This window comes from Mycteria americana, chromosome 3, assembly GCF_035582795.1.
Source record: "Mycteria americana isolate JAX WOST 10 ecotype Jacksonville Zoo and Gardens chromosome 3, USCA_MyAme_1.0, whole genome shotgun sequence".
Taxonomy (NCBI): Eukaryota; Metazoa; Chordata; class Aves; order Ciconiiformes; family Ciconiidae; genus Mycteria; species Mycteria americana.
In genome coordinates this window covers 29,712,319-29,736,042 of record NC_134367.1, presented here as the reverse complement: position 1 = coordinate 29,736,042, position 23,724 = coordinate 29,712,319, and the positions used below count along the sequence as shown (strand labels likewise).

The 23,724-nt window shown below is 40.4% G+C and overlaps 1 protein-coding gene across 2 annotated transcripts in view; it reads left to right on the top strand.

Moving 5' to 3' along the window:
* Nucleotides 1–21,170: 21,170 nt before the first annotated feature.
* KHDRBS2 (KH RNA binding domain containing, signal transduction associated 2) overlaps nt 21,171–23,724 on the top strand; it is a 398,703-nt gene continuing 396,149 nt past the window's right edge. For both annotated transcript variants that reach the window (XM_075497293.1, XM_075497292.1), the window contains exon 1: nt 21,171–21,261. In XM_075497293.1, coding sequence (XP_075353408.1) covers nt 21,171–21,261 — 91 coding nt within the window. The remainder of the gene's footprint in view (nt 21,262–23,724) is intronic.

Genomic DNA, 23,724 nt, shown 5'->3' with positions numbered 1-23,724 from the left:
GCTGTCCCCATCCTCACCTTTCCCTGTCCCCAGGGATGTGCCTGGTGCCCAGGGCTGGGGCTGTCTCGGTGCCCCCGGCTGCTCTGCTCCTGGCTGGGGCGGTGGGACGGGCCCTGGCTGCCAGGCCCTGCCCTGACAGACCCCTGGGGAGCCCCTGCTGCTACGAGCACCCAACCTGGGGATGCGGCAGCCCCCACTGCGCCTGTACATATAAAATCTGCCGCAGAAACCCACTAATCCCATCTTTTGATAGCATTTCAGAACATTCCAAAATATTAGATCCACTTCCAAAATCCTCTTCCCCGTCTTGAAGACACAGGATCTGAAAGTACATGAAACGAACAGTTCACTTCCCACATGCAGAAAAATCATCTATAATGATGATATAAAAACTATTCAGACATCAGATGAGGCATTACTGAACAGGGGAAGTTTTCCTTAAATAACCTGAGCAAACAAGGTATGTGTGTGCCTGTGTGTATGAATATATATACATACATATATATATATATGTACACACACTGCATTTATGTGCACAGAAAGCTATGCATCTCCTGCAGCATAATTATTGACTTGTAATACTGATGGACTTCTAAAGAAAAAGAATATTTCTTAAACAACAAAGTGAAGACTAATAAGAATCCAGTATATTCAATATAAGCAACAGCTGTAACAAGTAAGGACAGTATTGTGTTAGAACTTATGTTTCAAGCTGAGGTTAATAATGAGATTTTTCTGAGGAGAAAAGTGCATAATACATATTACAATGGAACTATCTGCTCTGTTCCTCACAGACTACAGTCCTCTGAGGTTTTCAGTGTCCTCAGCATGCATTGATCATCACAGCCAGTAAGAACTGTGTTGGTTTACTGCTTTGTAAGGGATTCTCAGCAATTTGCCTTTTAGGTGAGAGCGCTTGAAATTTTTGGCTGAGCTTTTCATCAAAACAATGACTCATCATAACACAGAATGAGAAGAAAAAGGTTCATTATTAAATGCATGGAATCGATCATTGATGGGTAACATGCTGCAGTACTATTTTCATGCTTAACAATGAAAGTCAAGCCAAAGCACATTTTATAAATTTCTTGCAATATATAGCGTTCAGACCTATATGAGGCTTCTTTTATGTATACACGTGTAAATGCTGTTGCAGTTCTGCATGTCGAATATATATAAATGTCAGCAAAGACTTCTTTGCATGTATTATTAGCAGAATCAAAACTTTGTGGTTTTAAGTCCTCAAATATACATTTCCTGATTTGCCACATACGCTTTTAAAACTTTAGTGTTCCCTATAACTGAATACATATATTTCATAGTTACGGGATCCAATGCAGTTAGAGATGTCTTTATCTTTCACAAGTACAGTTTTCAGTTGCTCAGCGTCACCATATAGGCTTCTTGCGTGACATCACAAGTGTTTCCCACACATGCTAACAAGATATGTCTGTTTAACACTTAATATCCCTTATTCGTCCCTGTCTCAGTACACGTATACTTGAGACAAGAAACTGAACTACTCCAACTACTTGGCATTCCAACCTTCACATTTGAAACTACAATGTGACTGAGCATGCACTGTCTTGACACTGAAGGGGATTTGCTCTTCTTTTCATCCTAGTCTTCCCTGATGCTTAAAATGAGTTCAAGCTATTTCCCCCAAGAGCAGTTTTAACACGATCATTTTTAGACACTCTGTTCTTCCTGTCACACCCACAGCCTAGCCAGCCCTTTCATTCTAACAGAGCCCTATGCGTTCATTTGCATGTAAGAGAGTATTAAATTACTCTACAATTCAAATATTTCAGAATAGGAGACGAGAGACATAAGTCATACTAAATATAGGAGGCAATTGTAACATATAGTATTCATGTCCATCACTTTTTTTCTTATTCCAATCAAAACGAAAAAATCCTTCTCTTTTGTTATCTTCTAATTTAATCAATCATACCACTTTTTTCTATTTTTATTTTTTAATTTATTTCTCTTTCTGAAGAAGTGGCTTTAATCATACTGCAGCACAGCGTGATATCATCTTCTCACTATAGCTTTAGATGAATCCTCTTTGTAACGTTTCAGATTTGCCTATCAGTTGGTATAAACTGATCAGCTTGAATTAGGAGGATTTGTACCAGCTGTTTTCCTCTATTTTTTGCATACATTACATGCATAAATAGTATAACTTGGAGACAAAAAGCATAATGTTAATACCAGCCCATTACAAGTAAAATGAAAGTTAGCAATTCACGCTATTAACATAAGCAGTGGATTCCCTATCATTAGATATCCTAAACCAAAACTGGCTGATTTTCTGAAATTCATGCTGTAGCCATCTACAATTATTGGACTCTGTAAAGGAATAGATGAGTAAAAATACTAAACCTTTTTACCTTGGGAATCAGCCTATCTCTTTAAATGTTCCATCTGATCTTCAAAACAATCTATGAAAACTGGTTCATAAAAACTGCTTGGTTTTTGTTTACAACTTTTTTTTAAAAGGAAATGAACAATATTTCAGTTTGCAGTACCCATTTTATATAGTTTCTCCTTACAAAAAAGAGGGAAGGTAAATAGTGGAAATAACTTAGATCTCTGTAATAGATCCATTCTAAAATACAAATCAGTGAAATCCTACAATACCAGCTCTACTCATTTGTCCCATTGCTCCACAGGTAGACTTCAATTTGCAAAAGGTCAGTGTGAAGTAAACCACTCTATCTTGCAATTAAAAATTATGGGGTGGACAAGCTAAAATACAGAAATTGTTTCAGATCACAGCATATTTGGAACAAATGTAATAAATGCAAACTGTTTGAATATTTGAAAGCTCCCAAACGTTGACCTCAATGGGACTGGATCAATAGCAGTCAAAGAGAGGTCACTGTTCTGTTCCCCTCTGGGCCAGATGTTTCATTTCCTGCCAAGCCTGCTCCTGCTAATCACTACGGGGTTTGGCCTTATTATAGCTAGCTCAATGAAACACTATAGAGAAAAATAATGACATTACAAAAAAATGTAAGAAGCATTCCTATGTCCTTTCAGTGATAAACATGCTTTATCCATAGATATTTTACAAACTTTTGAATGAATAAATGACTACATAGGATCTCAGCAGCACATGCTAATACAGATAAGTAAGAATTAGTAACCACGACAGATTTTTGTCATGTGCAACTGTAATAATTCCCCCGTCTTTCACATGCAACATCAATTCGGATTTGACACTTGCCACTGATGTCGATCGCTACTACTGAATATATAGGATTAGCTGTGCTAACAAGTAAGGGGAAAAGATTGGCATCTGATATAAATCAGTCACTAGAAAAGGGTTTTGGAAAAGTAAGTATCTCTTTTATAAAAGGTGGCACAAAGAAATTGTATTTTCTTTGAGAAATAATACAAAATCATAAGTACAGTTTGAATTTCAGCTTGGGAAAATTCAGTGGAATATGAAATGCCTTATGAAAACCGAGCTGGGAAAGATACATGTTCATTCATGTCAGTTGCGCAATGTAATGAGCTGTGATTTATTCTTTCCTGCCTATTACATTTATTTGTCTATGTCTGCGTCATGTCCCTCCTAATCTTCAGGTGTGAAGAGGTTGCAAGTAGGAGATTCTAGATATCCCTCCCAGATCTCTGTACTCACGCCCATATCTCTTTTTCTTATAACTACCTTTGCCCTGGGAAGCAAAGGATTGAGATTTTGCTCCCAGTACTTCTCACTGCAGCAGATGTTAATGTGGCTGCAGGAGGAGCAGGGTTCCATGCTTAGATCGTCTGTGGCTTTGGTATGCTGCCAGTCAAAAGCAATAATGGAAACCCCAACAGGAAAACAGCAATTCTCTGTAGTTTATTGCCCAGTCAAATCTGAAGATAATTTCCTGGCATCAGCCATTGGTATTTTCCTGGCGCCAGAACTTTTCCCCTGTCAGAGTTCCTACAAATAATGTAGGTGTACAAGCTACCCCCAAAAAAAGGCTCCAATAATGTTTCCTAATGGAAAGTGTTTCTTAGTTAATCAAAACAAAAGATCACTATACATATGATAAAAATGAGATCTTACTATCAGTCTTGTAATACTGGGCCACATTGGAACTAGAAGACTAAACAATTTTAATTTCTTTCTGTTCCCTTTAGGATAGAACTATTATTTGTACAAAGAGTTTGTGATATATATGCAAGGTACTGTATAATCACATATAAGAGCAATGAGAAATCTTTCTGTTATTTGTCAAAAATTTGAAAAGAAATTACGTTAAAAATGCAGAAATACACTAACATTTTATAAAGAACTTTTTGGTACATTAGCTACTATGTCATGTAGATTTTTAAAACAGTTATATACATTTTATTTTGTTATTTGTTTTAACTGTTAAAAGCCCACTACTTGTTAGCTGCAACTGCTACAGGCTAGCTGTAAATTTTGATAGTATCTGGACTAGACAAAAGTGGCACATCCTAAATCCTCCAGTTAATAAAGAGAGGTGACACAGAACCACCGGTCAGGAGGCTGATCATGCATTGTGCTTCTGCACATAGACTATTTAGACGGGGAAAACTGGAGGCTTGGCATTCCATAAAGAAGAGCTGGTGTTGAAAATTAAGGATTCACAAAAAGAAGTGGTCTCAGAAAGAAGAAAGGGCCTGGGACAGAAGAAGGTGAAGAAGTGCAAGCAGCAACACGACACAAACTGGCACAACTTCCTGCCTGAGCTTCCCAGACCAGCAGTGATCTGCCTGCTGGGACGGAAAGTGGACACCTAGTGAACAAGGCAAGTAGTGAGTAGGTGCATGAGATAGCCAAGTAGGGTAAAAGCTCTAATTTTGTCAGTTCTCAAGTGAACCACAGTATCCAGAACCAATATGGGCTGCTGTTTACTCTATTTGTGTAACAATGATTTTAAGGATTAGTCTGCTTCAGAATATAACATTAGAACAATATTATGAAAGGCTGAGGAAAAGACAGAAAACTAAATTAAAAAAAAAATCTCTACTTTACAGTAAAAGGTTTGATATGGGCTTTAAGGCCACTGAAGTAAAGGACACTCCTTATTTTGCTTGGTAAAAATCCAGGTATAAAAGACTTAAGTGGATATAGGATCAATATTGCTGGAATCTCTTAAGTGATCTCCCTCTAAAACTCTAAAGGAATAGTAAAAGAGAACAGTAAAAGAGCTGTGAATTTCAAGAGCAGGACCACAGAATAATTTTTCCTTGAGCTACTAGATCTAATAGCATTGTTTTGTTGTTTCATAGGTTGAAATCTCTATTTGTGGGATTTGCGGAGGAAAAAGAGGAAGGTGTGCTGAAGTTCCCAGGTTAAGATATACTCAGGACAAGTATGTTTGTAAAATGGCCTTAGGCTGAATCATCAACAGTCAACCTCAGTTCTTCCTAAAGTTACCTGAATTGTAGTTTACAGTGACCTGAAAAGATCAATCTGTGGCTATGAATCACACATGATCTAAAGAAGTTTTACTGAATTTAGATACAGAGGTTGGGATCCATTTAACCTAAGGTAGTATCTGAAAATTTGTTGCCTAATTCTGTTTTAATAAGCTGAAGCTCACTTTGCAGTCAATGCAGATAAATAGATATCTAAGGTAAATAAGATTAATCCCCTTCTAGAGTTGCTTATTTCTCTCCATTAGCTATAAAGGAATGTAGCACTAACTAGCTTAAAGTCAGGTAGCTGGCTTTGAGATCTATAGTTTCTGCGGAAATGAATCCCAGAATTTTAAAACACAATCTACTTCTATAAAAGTAGAATTCTATATTGTCTAACTGTATTTTGACAGCAGTCTTCAGGTCTCATCAGTATACCTAGATTTTTTATACAATCCATGAGTAAGGACTTCATAAGTGGAACCAAGTCAGCTAATATGATGATTGGAAAGCAAACGAATATTAAAGGCTGTAGGTTATACTTTAAATCCTGTCCCCCTTCCAAGTGCTCTTATAGGACTGAATCAAACAGAAGTCTTCATTTCACAAATATTTTCCTGGTGCTTGGCACCTGAAAATGAACACAGAGATCAGACCTTTTAAAAGGCAACTGGAAGACATGATAGTGCTGCCCTTTTTTCAGTAGTTGAGTGGCTAATACATTAAATCAGTACATGTTTTTATTCTATTCCTTATTTAAGAACACTCATCTTGCACCTTGCATAGTCAGCTGACTGTAAACTCTTATAGATAAAGAAAAGCTTTGTTAAAAATTCCGGAACAGTAAAGTATCTTCAGTATTTCCCAGGCCAAAGGAAAATTAGTCTCTAGTCTGGCAGTTTAGGGCAATCACTTGAAAGAAGAGACCTGGGTTGCAGTCGCTCTTCTAATGATAGTCTCTGTATTAGATGTTAAGCATTTGCTCATGTGAGAGTTGGAACTGCATTGTTGTCTTCGGTTGAAAGTGCCCTAATCATGATGCTACAGTCACACTCACATGCTCTCTTTTTGGCTGGTAGATATGTAATTGCTCCAAACAGTGAAAACGCTTCAACAGAAGGTATTCTAAGGAAGCCTTGCCATGGAAGGCAATGAAGAGACTAAGATAGACTTGGTAAGTGTTTGCAAGTCTAGACTACAGTTTGGATTACTTTTCTAAAAATCAGTATATATAGGGAAGAGGAGGTGGACCCCATATTCCACATCGTGGAGGATAGATAGCTGTAACTAGCATGGAAGTGACTAAGCAGTGCTGCCACCACTGACACTCCGTGGGAAAGGGATGCTGTTCAAGGAAAGGTTTTTTAAGACTTTGGAGAGGCTTCCCTGCAGCATGGAAATTAGTTGCCAAAGACCATAAGGAGACAAAGGATAAGACATAGCCTTGCAGTCAACTCTCATTCGGAGTGCTAGTCCTTGTGGATGCCATTGTCAGCTGCTTTATCCTTCACGTATTGCGCAGGAAGCCTGTGCACCTCATGACTGGCTCCTGCCCCTAAGCAGCAACAGGGTTTGTGCAGTTCCAGGCACGTTCCTGAAATTGTGACAGTATCAAAAAGATACTGGAAGCCAAGGGATTACTTTCTGAAACTGTCTTGAACTGCCTACTAATTAGCGTTTTGTCTGATAGCCCTTTCATAGCTGGATGCAGCTGGATGAAAATAAACCACAAAGGGAGCACGTTTTTGCTTATCATTAATTTTTACTTAGTTTTGTAGACACTTGTGAGACCCGGCAGTAATCCTCTTAATTTGTCATATACTGTAAATTGATTTAGTAAGTTTATTCATTTCAGGAGTCCTTTTTTGTTACTTCTCACAATTATAATCGAATACATTTTATATTGAGTGGGATCATGTGATATTGCTCAAACTAATCTGGTGAACTTCTACTTTATTACAATATTAGATATCACTAAAGTTTACTATTAAATTTTCCAATGCCCTGAGAAGCAGGGCTCTGAGATGACTTGTTTAGATTTTAAAAATAAGACTGGTCCTTCTGCCACATTTACGTGAAAAAATAATGACTACAGTTTACAAAATAAACAACCAGAAATACATAACTTTTCTCACTCTTGCTTTAATACCTACACTCATAAACCATAACTAGATTATGGCACATGTGAGTGCTTCACAGTTCCTAGGTCCAGTCATCTGCCCCTGCTGCATCCTGCATCTCTGTCAGGTCAACACCAAGGTATGCACCTACTGAATGATGGTTTCCAGACCCAGGAAACCAGGTGTACAGGCCAGATGGGAAGGTAAGTACAAACCACCTAAAGGGCCAGAACCCAGGGAAGTTCTATATTTTAGGAAGCAAATTTCGATTGTTTTAAAGTTGCATCCTTTTAGCCAGCAGTAGGGTTATTTTTTTCATGAGAAACCCGGTGCAGCCTTTGCTTCTCTCCTGATCCTCACAGGCTTAAAGCCTGTTTTGTTCTTAACAGATGTTTGAGACATCTCTCTTCTCAGCAACTTAAAGAACTGATGTTTTGGCAGTATCCCTTGCAGACAGTTTAGCTACTGTCTTGGTTTCAAGTTCAGGCACTTAAAAATGTCTCACTACCTACAGATTAAATTAAAAAATTGCTTTTACCTATAAGCTAATCTCCTTAATCACGTTTTAGTGACTGAAGTATGGTTTTCTCCTAGGCTTTAATTCACCTCCCCCAACATAATATTCCTCAGAAAAAGCTTACTTTTGCCTTGACGAAGATCTTAGGACATGTTAATGCTAGCTCTCTGACAGGATCTAACAATAACACTTCTGAGTGAAGCAGTTCCGCTCCGCAGGGTAGACTCTTATCATCTTGAATGTGTGATCAACCATGACTCCAGAATTTCAATGAGGAAATAGACTGTCACAGAGCTGTGTGAGGGGCTAGCCCTGGCTATGTGGGATGAAAATCTCCAGTTCAAAGAACCTGTGCTTGTGCAGAAATGGGTCATTCTTCTCAACTGTACTGCAGCATTGGCAGTACAGTCAGCCATCAAATTGCTGTGGTAGTAGGTTTTCAGTGTGGCTCTTTAAGTGTTTTTTACATAGATACTTAAATTAGGAGCATTCTTGGAACTACAGCTCACTTTCAGAAAATGAGGGCTGTCAAATCATGTTGAGGTCACTGATAGCACATATGTACTTAGTTTCCCCCTCTTAAATAGAAGCATGTCTGCCAAGTAATACGGATAGCTCTCGCTGCTACTGCAAGCATTGGCAGATGGAAAGGTCTTACAAAACTATTTGAATACAAATGCACTAAATAGCATTTGAATAATTTGGGCCTGCGGCACCCAGTGGAAGGATAAAGAAAAATATATTTAGAAGGACAGACCCAGGGCAGTCTTTGCAAGGCTTCAAAGCCACTGAATATCTATCAGTGACGGCTTTAAGCATACAAGGAACATGAGGGACCCTGTATATGCTTATGTCTTGGTAGCATATACAATGTTCCTAGGCGACCCATTGAAAAAAATTAAGATAACAGAACCCAAGGTAGAGCTTAACTAGGAAAGCAATAGACATATTTTTAAGCTATTTTGTACACAGCCTAGACCTGAATGCCTATAGAACACTTGTGAAGAAGGGACTGCTTTAGTTTCTGAGGAGTGTAATTTTATGGCCTACACCACTGGTCTTTTTTTTTTGGCATCTTTTTAACTACAAACCTGTGTTTCTCTGTTTTGACTCATGAAGCATCAGATAATTCCTTTTTCTTTTTAATTGAATTGTTTTTATCTGATGCTGCAATAAATTATTTTGGCATAAATACAGTTATTGAATTCCTTTTTAGCTGGGCATCAACTTCATATAGTAATTCACTAAACTAATAGTATCTGAGGAAGTCAAAAGAATAGCACAGTCAGACCAGCTGCTTCTTAAATTAAAACAGTTTCTTCTTAAGCCTAAAGCAAAGCATAGAACTGTAGGGAAAAAACTGTCAAGCATTCAAAAGAAGGTCCACAAAAACAGGATGACGTCTATTGTTTGCTGGGCTCTTATTTATTTTCCTTTTCCCTAATATGTATATAGAGATTTTGGGTAAGGTCTATTTCCTACTCCTCCCACTCTGGAATTGCGTATTCCTTCTCCCAAAGCTGAATTTCCAGTCCCTGAGCAGCCTTTAGCAGGTAGGTGCACAGAGTAGAAGAATACTGGTACAGGTGCAGGGTTCATATGGAGCTGTAGTGAACAACTCACATAAGTTCCAGCTCTTCTCCTCTCACCCTGGTCTGGACCTCCCTAATTCTCTTCCTTAATTTACATGCAGAGACGTGGCTTTATCGATCTTATAGGGGCTTTCTAAAAATGAGTCTGATAACAGTACAATATATATCAAATCTAACATCTACCAAGTTACTGATGTAAAACAACTTTGCCCACCATCTAGTCTGATCAACCTGAATTCCTACGATACTGAAAAAAACCCCTAGGAGTGTGGGAAAATTACAAAGAACTTTGATGAACAGATGAAGTCAGCATTGGGTAATTGATAGTTACAGTTGGTACTTATCCTTTCCCTTTGTGTCAAAGCAGAATAAATTTCTTGTGAAAGGTCAGAAGGCAACCAGGTAAAATCAATTTACAGGAATGGAGAACTTGATAAGGTTAACAGGACTTGAAAAAATCTGCTGTTTTCCAAATGAGAAATTTCTTTGAAATTGCCTAAGAAAGGTAACAACAATTTCATAACTGTAGCACAGAGTGGTCTCTTGAGTATGGAGGAAGTGTTCTCTCTTTTTGGTTTTGTAGTAAGTATAATTCAGGAGGGAAAAAAAGTAAACAATTGGAAGCCTCTTCCTTAAGTAATTAAAATATTATTTATAAAATTATAACATAGTTTCTAATGAGAACATAGACTACAGACCTAAATAAGAAATGCAGATAACTTATCCTATTACTATCAAAGGATTTTCTTGCTATCTAATCAGATGCAGCCATCTGATTCATATGTCCAAAGCCGTGCGCCTTGGGGGAACAGGGAGCAGAGGTAAGCAAGCTGATGCAGAAATTCCATAGCTGGCACCTGGTCTTTCTTGAAGTTGCCTACTTCCAACCTTATGAAGTATTCCTTATAGTAAGGACACTGTATTTAAGTGAGCACAACTATCTCTGCTTAAACCAGGAAGTTTATAAACCAGAAACAAGTGTGGCAAGCTAAATTTACAGATTTTTTCCAATGTTTCTATTTTATGGGGATATGTGCAGTTTTTCTGCTAAATGGGTAGCTGTTTCCAGCTATATGTGATCAGATACTAGGCTTTGTATGGTAACATATCCACATCTGCGTACAGCAGAAACACATAACCTCAGCATAGAAGAAGGTGGTTTAATTATTTTTTCCGTCAGATGATTTAGTGACTCAGGAAAACTGTAGTATCAACCAAGAGAGATTAAGTTCTCTGTGTCTTACAGAGAACAGTTGCCTAGTCTGGTAAGACATCTACCCTCTCATGAAGAGTAACTGCCAGTACATTACTTAGTACAGCTTTAAGCTTATGCTCGTGTACCTACTTAAGTACTGAGTTTGTTAAGAAACCTCCTTCCTGTCCCTTTCTTATGCCTCCCTTCCTATTTATTTTTTCTTATAATTAAATGTGAAAACTGCTGTTTATGGTAGAAAAAGATATAAGCAGAAATTAACTGAAAAGTAGATGCAAAGATATATTGTCATTATGCATTCAACATTCAGCAGCCTCTTTCCCTCAGCTACACACATGCTCTTTATAAATTTCTCTGAATATAGATTTATACAAGAGGATAAAAAGTAGTTCAGTTCAGCAGAAGACAGACATCAGTGTAGAGACTAGACATAAGAAGTCCAGCTATTTAATTCATTAAAAAAAAAAAGAAAGCAAAGTCAGACTTTGTAATTCTGCAAAGAGTTAGAAAAGACATGGAATTATTTTTAAAATTCACTAGTCAAGATGGCATACAGCATGACCCTAGTCATCTGACATATAAATTGAATGGTATATAACAGAAAAGGGAAAAGGATGGATGGAATGGAAATTGTTCTGAATTACTTGGAAAACAAATAACTTAAATCAAATGGCCAATCTGACATAGTCTGGTGCATCAACATTTTCTTTTGAGAAAGGTTTAAGCTCCCAAAAGAAAGTATCTAAATAACTCTGCCATCAGGGGGGAAAAAAAGTAGTCTACTTCATTTTCTATGGCAGAGAAATAGTACTCATCCTTCAGTTTTAAAGACCAGCACAAAACTAGACCTTCACCTAGAGCCAGTGGAAAGCAGTGCTGGTGGACAGCATGCTAGCAGTTCCAGCAGACTGGAGTACATCTGCTGCAGTGTCCTTGTGCCCGATTCAAAGTCCATTGTCAATGACAATACTCATATTAAAACCAATGGTCATTCAGGTAAGGAAGCCCCCCCCAAAAAAGGGGGGGGGGAAACACCAATAGTTTGATATTTTAAAAACTGCATTAATGACAATTTGTTTATTTTTCTCTTTTTAGTGGACTTTTGGAAACATTAGCAGATTCAATTAACATTGTAAATACTATAGTCACTTTGTGCTTGCACAGATCTTTTATGGTGTGGGCAGTCTGTTCTGGGAAATGATTCTAAAGGTCCTCAATAGATGTCCATTCTGTATTTAAAATATTAATGTTTTGTTGTATTGTCATGAGCAAGTTATGTTTAAAATAGGGTATATGAGGATGAAAAAGCAAATTGCAAATACAGGAGCAGAGAAAAGTAGTTTTGCATAATTCATTTAAAAAATTATTTTGAAATAAATCTCTTCAAATCCATCACCCTTTGTATTTTGATATTCCTAAAAACCAAACATAATTACATTTTAGGTATTCTTATGTAGCTGACATTTACATAGTTCGGGAAGTACCATAGCATTATAGATTTCTCACAAGTTTTTATTTTAACAGCTGCTGATTTCCCATTTGTATATGGTACACTAAATTTACAGAAATGCATAGTAATTATTAAAAATGTTTTGTAAATCTGTAAGCTTGAATTGCCCTTGAGATGGCAAGGTTTAAAATAATAAAACAAAATCCTATAAAATTAAGATCAGAAGGCAATATTATTGTTCAGTCAATACATAAAATTAGTATGATACTGACTGAACTGGGACAGTGCTTAAACATAGGTAACAGTGCTTAAATTTCATCCCCTCAAAAAAAAAAATTATATAATCACGGAGTTCATAGAGCTTTGGAATGACTTATTTGGAAAATTAAATAATTGCAAGATGAGACTGCACTTAATGCTCTTTTCAGAAAAATAGCTCCAATAGCTTCCATTTGCTCCATGGGTGAACTGAGCTTTGCAATAGTTGAGACTAATACAGCACAGCTCCTGAAATAAAGCAAATCCATTTGCTCTGGCACAAATGCCAAATAAACTCCATCATTATGAGCAGATTTAACAACATTTGCTGAGCTTTTAACATTTTCATTCTTATTACTTCTTTATAGCTGGAGCTGGTCAGACAGTGAAAACATTTTTTCTTCACAAAGTTGCTAAATGTTTGCCTGCTTTTTAAATTTCCTCTCTTTTAAGTTTCCTGACCTTCTCTATTTATTATGCACATCTCTAAGAGACCTATTACGAGTACAACTAAATACTGACGACATCTCCAAAAAGAAACTGCTGGGAGCATTAAATGGCTTTGCTAATGTTGAGAAGCAAGGCGAAGGGGAAAACTTGCCAAAAGTTTTGAAACTACTTGGGATCTGAAGGTTTTAAAATTTGGATTCATACTGATTTTTCTAAATCTTATGGATGAGAATGCTTAGTATGAACTAAGGATATTTTAGGAGTTGAAGTGCTCTTACTTATAAAGTGAAACTTTATAGGGAATTTAAAAGCATTTTCATAGAGGACTTGTTCTCCAAGGAAAACCAACTCACAAAGCTGGTATAGCTTTTTATTCTTCTGAACTGGAAATGCCTGTATCATTAAAAAATTGCATTCAGATATGTTCAGTTTTCATCAAATAAATTGTGAAATAATTGATAACATTTTTCCATAGTTTACAGTTAATAAAATGCTAACTTGATTTTCAAATAATTTTCTGTTTTCTATACACCTTCTTTTGCATACTGCTAAGAGCCTCAAAATCATTCAGTGACTTTTCCAGAAAATGTTTGTGCTATGACCCAGTAAGACTGAAATATGTGAAGTATTGATTCTATGATTTCTCTAAAAACAGACAAATCTTTACAAGTGAGATGAGTACCACTTCACAGCCATCTGCTGAACTAGAATATACATTGTCAAAATAAGATATTTTCTGTGGGGGTTTTGTTTCATACTGGTGGTAATATCTGCATTTAGTCCTAAATTAGGCACCTAACTGGTTCCTAAGATTTAGATTCCTACTGAAATGTTCTGCCTAAAATAGTTCTCTATATAGAAAGTGGAAAGATTTAGGTTCCTTTAAAGCTCCAAAGCTTCTCTCTTTCAAGGTCTTGGGGGATAGTTATTTCCAATCCTATATTTAGCAAGTAGTATTTTTCTTAAACTGTTGAGTTGCTAGTATTACACACTTTAAATGTGTTTATAATAAACAGTTATGTAAGTTTATACTTAAGAGTATGTAAATTGATAAAGATGCTGTATAGTGTCAAACACTTCCCCATGTCATGCTTCATTTTGAACAAAATTTCCATGTTTGATTATGGTTTGGAGAGTTAGATGAACTCTTTCTGACCTTTTAATATTTTGAAGCATCTTGAAACTTGTTTAGTGAAGAATTTTCTTTTTTGCTCCAGTTTGTTGATGATTTGTATGTCCTGTAGTTTTATATATTTGGTTTTAAGATTGCCAGATGGATACCATCCATAGGGGATTTGTCTGGGATTTTCTTTGTGTACTTCTACATTTCTGATAAGTAAGTGGCAACTGGCTAAATTCTGTAGAGCTATATATTGTAAATGCATAAATAGGCATATGTTAAATCATATGCTGAATTTGCTACATTTCAGTTGTTGCAACATTGCAATTGACCAATGGATTAATAAAGTATAATTTTATCTTGTTCTCTGGCTATGGGCTTTGTGTACCTGATCAATAAACTTATTGAGCTCAGACAGTTGTCTCCATTGTATCCTTCTTAAGGAAGCAAAGTTAACAAAATCAAGTTGCTAATTAATCAATTACAGATAGATGTTCTCCGAACAAAACTTAAACCAAAACCAAACTAGATAAAAAGCTACAAATGCATTGCAAAAAACCAAACAAACAAACCAAAAAAACCCCAGCAAATCCCCAACCCCCCAAAAAATCTACCAAAAAGCAGAATTATATTGTATTATCAGCCTTCTTGTATCCATACCTACCAGCTTCCCGTTCCTTGCTTTCTACTTCTAATGAAAGTTCACTTCCTAAATGAAATGGTAAAAGTAGCTTGTTACATTCAGTCTACATTTTCCCACATGTAATTTAATCTCCTTATTTCTGGTTTATATCCTTTGCATCCTCTAAACAATTCTGTTCTCACTTGGGTATAATACTTTCTTCAGGTATTTGTAGATTTACTTACATCTTAGATAAACTATATATATATATGCATCTCATTTTTTTTCTCAAATAAATTCTATCATTTTATTTTAGCCTGGTCTGCCTTTCTACCTCTGTATGCCTGAAGTAGAATATCTTTTGTCATGCAAATCACATGCACTTTTTGGAAGACTCATTTCTCTATTCCATCATCTGTTATATAATGACAAACTCCTCTGGCCTCTTTATTGTCGTACACTACTGAAATGTGCTGGAATTCATTTGCACTAATGTTGTTATGTAAAAGCTAGATGTTTACACCTAATCTAGTTACTGACTTCATATCCAGTGGAGAGAAGTCAGATTTTGCATAGGATGACTCATCTCAACCAAAGACGGGTACCTGCAGGTCAGATGAATAAACTGCTGGAAGAGCCAATTTCAACCTACTGACTGTAAAGGGTGCCTACGGTGACTGGAGTAGACTTAGACATTGGATTTGTACATGCCTAAATCTAGGTGAGGCTACCAACTTCTGTAACTTGCTGTGCTGAATAATCGATGCTTAACTATAAACTGAAGGATTAGCTCAAGGAAGAGTCCTAGGAGTCTGGAGACTGTAGCTCAATATTCTAAATCATGTATCACCTTCTTTGTACCTCAGTTTGTCCATCAGTTTTTATTATTGTTGTTGTTAACCCTCAAGGGAGAAATTTGTATCAAAGGGAGATTTGCATACTGGGAAAGGATGGTGGAAACAATAAGCAGAGAGGGAGAAAGTAAAAGAAAGGTACAAAAGGAATGATTTTGAATTATGTGAACAGGAAAATTAGAAAGCAATGTAATTGAAGGCTTTGTATGAAAAGGAACAGTTCTAAATCTTGGTGGTAAGGATGAAAGGGAAAATCAGACATCTATTACTTATTGATTGCAGTAAGGTTAGAGGAAACAGGTGAAGTGGAGACTGTGCTATGATCACGGAGATTTTTGTGAAAGTGTTTGAGCTACCTGCAATAGATAAGCTGTAATATAAAGGTCAGAAGGAACAGCAGAGACAGAACTTCAAACACGGGCAAGCAAAATATAAGATCTTGTGTTTACCTACATGTGGAGAGGAGAAAACTGTATTTATGTCATAGACACACACCTTCTCTGTCAGTTTTGGTAGCATCACAAGGAAGAAAGAAGAGAACAGGCATTCTGGTCTGCATTTTATTCTTTGCTGTTCATTTCTATTTAAGCATTTTTTCTTTCTTCAACTGCTGTTTTCTGGGTTACTCTTTTGGTTAAAATCACCCCAAATTAATGATAAAGGAGATCTTTCAGTGAGGTTATGCTTCCTCCCATGGCATTTACCCTGGGTCACCTTTTCAGTTACTTCTTCTTTACAACATCTCAAGAATGCTAAATATGAAATAGAGCTGTAACATACATAATTTTGATGTGTGTTTTGATGAACTAAGAACTTGTAATGTGGGTATCATAAACCAAGTTATAGCATAAGCCAGCATTCGTTGTACACCTGGAACTCACACTGAACTCTTCTGGAGTCCTAGGGTCACCAAGTATATGAAACTATTTAATGTCTTGGAAGGAAATAAGTACTGATACTTTTTTAAACTGAAGCTGATTTATATGATTTATATAGATTAAGGACTGATCTGTATGACTCGTCTCTATTTAAGAAAATCAGTATTTATTCAGTTGTATGAGTGGAGAGAGCTCTACTCATACTCTACTGAAAACTCTACTGAAATCAGGGACTTGCCACAGAGATCAATCAGCTGTGGGTTGGACCATATGGCTGAGTCTTTTGCTGTGCCCATGGTATTCTGAATCTGATCTACAGTGCCTTGTGTACTTGCTGATGCACACTTCCCTTCTGGGTTATGTGGCAAGGTGTTGGCAGTGCCGGGGGCTGCAGGAGTGGCCTCTATGAGGAGAGAGCACAGTCGGTTCTAGCCAGACCCACTGCTGGCCAAAGCCCAATATGTCATCCCAGTGTTGCTCCATGGAAATGAGCTTTGCGTTGACAGCTTGTGCATGTTTGGGTGCCTCATTATCCAACAGTGAAGCCACATGGTCCAAGGACTAGTATCCACAGGCCAGGGTGCAGAGATGAGATGGAGTCTGGATACAGACAGTATCCCAAGAAGGAAATGAATAAACTAAAGTAAAGGAGATTGGGACATGGCCTTTTTCTTGCACATGCATTGCTGCTTCTTTATTCCTTATATTCTCAATTATAATTCCACTTTAAGGGAAGGATATAGTTAACGCAGATGATAGGAGAAACTTCCTAGTTTTTTTATCCTGATCTGTAGTCAGTTCAGAAACCAGATAACCCATACCCCTAGCTAAGGCAAGTGAAACAGAGAAGAAATTTGAAAGCAAATGGAATTTCTGAAATTGAAAACTCTTGACAAATCTGGTCTTTGGTGTATGAGGTCCTAGGCGTACTGACATACACAGAGATAACTGTACTGATTTAAATTATTATATTGACTTTAATGTGATGTGTCAGAAGAGTAATTAATTGTCATTGTGCTCACACTGACCATTCATTCTACTGCATATTCTCAAAAGATTTCATAATTTTTAAACAAGCATTTTGAAAGTTTGGAGATTTTTCTGCAATTTTTTGCTTCCACTGCCTTTTGTCTTCAGTGCTACATGATAATACACATATATTTAGTTGGTACTGGCAAAAATATGTAATGATTGTTACCTGTTCTATCTTCAAATAAACTATAATCTGGCATGCTGTGATCCACTTCAATATCAGACTTGGTAATAAAATATAGTACAGATAAACTTTAATTTGGCTTGACACTTCAAACTAAAAAGTTGTAAAATGTGTCTTTGGTTTTTAGTAGCTATGAAAAAGAATTGATCTCCAACTAGCAATGAAGTCATGCTTGATGTCATTAGAAGTCTATATTTCCTGTCTGACAGATCTTAATGCTTTTTTTTTTAATGAGGTATAAGGTAAAATTCAGAAAAGCATCTCAATGGCTTTGCAGTCTAAGTATCACTGAAAGGCAATTTAACTTTATAACTTTTGAAAAATGAACTTACAGGAAACTTGTCTCTGTCTACTTTGCTGTAAAAAGTTGTGCAAGCAAACCTGCTCTCTACTCCTTTGACCAGAAAAAAATTAGTTTGATGAATGTAGCACTTCCCACTGTTTAATAAACTTAAAGGTGTTTAAATCAAAGCTTCCTACGATCTAAGTAGGTTAAGTACAATTAAACAGACCAAAGTAACACTATTCTGCTAACACCCCAGATGGAAAGCCCCCAAAACTCATTTTCCATATACATGACCATATGGTATGCTTTGAAAGCTACCAGACCAGGATTGTTTCTGAGTGAGGATGGCTTAGATTTGTCTTGAATGTGCTTTAAGAGAATACGCCTATCACCCGTCTTCTCTCTTCTTGAACTGTGGGCCACCAGCCTGAATTATTCTGATGAACAGAACCACAGAAGTATGATTTGAAGCCATAGGTGATCTCTCAAGCAAGACAGTCCTGAGCTGTGTTGCAAACAGTATGCCATTTCTTGCTACGCTGTTAACCAGGAAAGAAGAACTATTCATGCAGTAAATTGAATCAGGGTAAATTATTAATAAAATATCTTAGTTCTATACTTCTCTTTGTTTTATTTGTTTTTGGTTTTGTTTTTTTTAAAAGAAGGACTTATGTCTTCCCTTTATCCCCACACCCAATTTGCAGTAAAAGCCAATTGCCAACTAAACCTTTCCTTTCTGTTATCAGTCTTCTCTGCTTCTTAAGTGTTTCACAAGTTTGCTAAAATCACACTGTTTTACTGCTCCTACTCTTTCTCAGCAGGGAAGTTATTTCTCAGGTATTTTGTTCCCCCCTGCCCCACCCAGAAATCCTATAGAATAACAGCACATTGGCCACTGACATTCTCTACATATTCTTGTAAACACATGTAGTCCCTCAGTTATCTGCAAACTGAGTGGAAATTGTGTAAAGGTTGCCTACATGTATCTTAGGATTTTAAAAACATCACAGACTAATTTTGATGTGATGATTGTACAATGTCTTCAAAACTTTGTGGATGCCCTCACAGAGTTTTTGTCTTGATTTTTTACCTTTGTTCATTCATTCATCCTCTGCCAAAAAAACCCCAATCAAACCCATAAAATTCCAAACATCACAACAAAAAAATCTTAAGAGGAAGAGTAGTAGGTGATTTAAAAGTGTATTATTGCAGCAACTATCTATTTCATTAGAGCACATACTAAGTTAGTAGTCTTAGTACTAATTACTAAGAATCTCTCATAGGGATTGAGCACAACACACCGTGTTGTGTGGTAGACTGTTTGCTTTTGAGGTCCCACAAATGAAGTTTTAACAGCTTAAGATGAGTCAAGCATCTTTTGTTTACTCTCAAAATCAAAACACGTTACTAAATTGTCTTTTGGGATAAAATCCCGCATAAATATAACCTATAGTAAATGTATACTTAGAGCTAAGTTCTAATTAAAATCAATTTTATCTACTGCGGCTGTAGACACTTCAGTTGCATAATAGCTTTAACCGTGTAATGTGGGGCCGCGGGAGCTGCAGAGAGCTGCTGCTGGGGGTGCAGCATGGCATTGCTCGGCAGAGATCGCCCCTTCCCCAGGACCGCCGGGCACCTCCTGCGCTCTCTCCAGCTGCGCGCAGCAGCCACGGGCAGACATTTTCAGCGCTCTGTTTCAGCAGCCGTGCCTGATCGCTGATCGCATCCTCAGGGGAGATGCCATCTCGCAGCTCCAGCACAGGCACGCCGCCGGTGCGGCACCCCGTTAGCGGGGCACCTCCCCGGCCGCCGCGGAGAGTTGGCGGGCCGAGGAGCACGGGGAGCGCGGCGGAGCTCGGGGAAGGCGCTCCGTGCTTCGCGGGGCCGCCGGGGCGGGAGGGGAGCGGGCAGCGCCGGGCAGCGCCGGGCAGCGCCGGCGCCTCGGCCCCGCCCGCGGCTTCAGCACCGCGGAGAGCGCCCGCCGGCCGGGAGGCGCGGGGAGCGGCAAGGAGGGCGGGCGGCGCGGTTCGGAGGGCGCACGCACGCACAGACAGACAGACACGGAGTCACAGCGGGCAGACGGCCACACGCAGAGACACGGCCACGGCCACACGAGCTCGGCCACAGGGCAGCCGCAGCCGCAAGACACCCGCTGGCACGCGCACGCAGTCGCACACCGACGGAGACACACGGACACGACACACGCCCGCGTGCACGGGCCCGGAGGCCCCGGCAGAGCCGCAGGCCTGCGCACCCACAGACGCACACTGAGACACGCGTGCACACACGGGCACAGGGGTGCAAACCCACACGCGCGCTCTCACAGACAGACGCAACGCCCAAACTCACACACGGACGCAGCGCACAACGCTCCCGCACACCCCACTCACACACACGCTTTCACGTACACCGCAACGCACACGCTCACGCTCGCACAGACACCCCCCGCAGGCACAGTCACAGACACAGTCACAGTCGCACACAGACACACAGCGCCAAGCCGGCACAGGCACACGCGCACGCACACGCGTTCACACGCGAAAGCACAGAGGCGCGCACACACATCACACGTGCGCACACTCCCACCGACGCACCGAAACAGACACACAGGGACGCACGCACGCAGAGCTGCACACAGCGAGACACACAGACACTCGCACGCGCTGGCACACATACGCACACGCGCACACACACGCGCACACACACTCTCCTTCACGCGCGCCCCCCGCCCCGCCCCCGCCGCCCGGGGCCGCCCGCCTGGCAACAGCCAATGACGCGGCGGGTCTCCCGCGTGGGCCCCCGCCTGGCGGGGCGCAGCCACCAATGGGAGCGGCGGGGGGCGGGGCGCGCCTCGCCCCGCCTCCCTAGTTAAGGCCGCCGGTGGGAGAGGGTCGCTCACTGGCGGGAGGGGGGGGCGGGGACGGAAGGCAGCGCGAGGCGCGCGGACAGCGGCACGCGCCGGCCCGCGCACGCCCCAGCCCCCGCCCCCGCGCGGCGCGAGGGGAAGGCGGAGGCGGCGCCGGGGCCGCCGAGGGCAGCGCCCCGCCGTGGGAGTGGCGGCCGGCGCGGCGCGGCGCGGCGCACCTGCGAGGCGCGGGGCGCCGAGGGGGGCGGGCGACGAGGAGGCGACCGGAGGCGCGGAGCGAGCCGGCGCCCGCGCAGCCCGCCCCGGCGTGCCCAGGCGCCGCGGCCCCGAGGCGATGGAGCAGGAGAAGTACCTGCCCGAGCTGATGGCAGAGAAGGACAGCCTGGATCCCTCCTTTGTTCACGCGATGCGCCTCCTGGCCGACGGTAAGGCTCCGCTCCCGCGCGCCGCGGCCCCGCCGCTCCCCCAGCGCCGGGCGCTCCGCGGGGCGGGGGCCGCCCTCCGGGTCGGCGCTCGGCGGCCCCGGCGGGGCGCCCGCGAGGGAACGCGGGTCTGCGGGCGGGCGTCGGGTCGGGCCGGGCCGGGCCGGACCGGACCGGGCGGCGGTGCGGCCGCGCTCCCACCCCGCCTCGGCGCTGGAAACGGCCAGCGGGCGCCCGCTCCGCCGGGGGGGGGGGGGGGCTTGGCCACGCGTGGACGCTGGGAGGCGCGGAGCGACGCGCGTGGCCCCTGCCGCGGCCGGGCGGTAGTTCGTGGGGCTTCTGTGCCCCAGCGCCTCCGCCGGACCCCGCGCCGGGCTCCTCGCTGGGGGAGCCCGTCTGACGGGAGCCCGGCTGCGGCCGCCGGCTGCCTCCGCTCGCAGCGAGCGTGTGCCTTGGCTCCCCGCTTTGGGAAATGCCCTTCCGTGGCTGTTGGTTAGAGATGCATCGCCTCTGCTGCGCTTGGTTAGCCGCGGCGGGAAGGGCTTCCATGGTTCCCGGTTTTATTTACATAAAGACAGATGCTGGTTTCTCGTTAAACTCGTTACATCTTGTTTCCCATGCTTAAGTAGTAAGGTTTATATGGTAATGCTATTATGCCGTTAATGTGGCACTATTTTAGTTGACTACGCAATGTCAAGCATCGATTGGATATGGCTTATCAATTTCTTCACACTGTTTCATCCAGGACGTGATGATTTTTCTCTTGGATTTGTATGGTGATGCAGAATATACTGCTCGTAACATTTTGTTATTCGCTGTAATTCACTCTCCTTTCCTTGCTTTAGTTGAACTAGTTCAACTGGAGATTCTTTAAAAAGTTTATAATTTAGTCTCTCTTTTAATAACTGCTTAATATAGTTATTGATAGCAGGCCTTGTGGTACAGCATTTCAACTTTTGCAGAAGTGTAATCCAGCAAGTTCCCCTTATACTTGTTTCTTCTGAGGTATATAATACTCATTTTAAAAGTCCCTGTTAAATTTGGAATCTAATGTCAAAAAGAAGTAGTAAAGAACGATGCATAAATCAAGACAACCTATCAAGCCCTTAGATGAGACTAAGGCAAAGAAATGTATGGTTAGGCCCTTGAGAGAGTCACAAATTCAAATAAACTCGCATTCAGAGGTGGCGAATAATTTCCAAAGTTCTGTTACGTCTTAAGGAAAATCATAAGTAATTAAAACTTACAGTGCTAGCAGTAAGTGTCTTTCTCTGTCAGCAGTCTTTATATTGTCTTTCCTTAATATATGTTTTATTGAGTGTGAATGAAGGTACTGAGTCCAGGTTTTGTTAGAGTGCTCCTGTTTGGTAGCTTGGAATTTCAGTATGAATACTGACACATTTAGTACACTTTTGTCATAGCTACCTTGCTGCTGAAGAGGCAGCCATGCTACTTTTTACAGTTGTTTTTCTAATAAACATGCGATAAACAAAAGTCCTTATTTCTTAGAGGGAGGTATTTTTTGCACCTTGCAGTTCGATCTTTTCCCAGAGGGGGGAGGTATCTACTGAGAGTGTGTGCGTATGCATGGAAAGGAAAGAAAATGCATGAAGGACAAAATCGAAAGCATGCAAAGTAAAGTTAAAAAAAGGAGAATAAAATAGGTGTTTCTAGGTGTCAAGTCCACGCAGAAATTGCATTTTGGGCAACTATGAGATTAAATAAATGATTAGTTTTCTCATTCCTTCTTGGTATAACTAGGACTACATATATTTTAGTGGATTTTTAGAAGATGAAGGTGAGTTGTCTGTAGGGAATACTAATGTCAGATTCACACCAGATACCTGGCATTATCCTTCAAAACACCATCTGTCAAGCTTTCTAGAGATTCATTTTAGAGCCTAACATATGATGACTGTTAAAACACTTTCATCAAGGTAAGAGTATAACTACTTAAGGAAACAAGAATTAATGCACTGGTTGCTGCTGGGTATAAATAGAAAGGAAATGTATAGAACTGGCAGAATTTTTTTTGGGTGCCAGAAGAACATGGGACAGTAGTGCAAGGATCTGTGTAATACTGTATTTCTGGGATATGTCCACAATGAAGCGATGCTTCCAGACTCTGGATTTCTGTTCTTTAAAATATAATGTACAATCAGCTACATACATAACAATAGCAGCCAGGTGTTATTTTTATGGTATACTAAGCTTTTTTATTGTCAGTAGATTTCGTATAAAATGCGTAAGTGTAGATTTGAAGGTTTTTGCTTCAGTCGAGAGCCTCAAGCATTTGCTCTGACTTGATAGTGCTGTGATTTTTCATGTCAGTTGCTAGAACCTGAGGATGAGAAGGGACATGCTGCTGTGTGAAACTGCAGAAGGACACAGAAGTGATAAGCATTCCAGAAATACAGTTTCAATTTATGACACTGGATTTATTTGGAAAGATATGACCCCACGTTC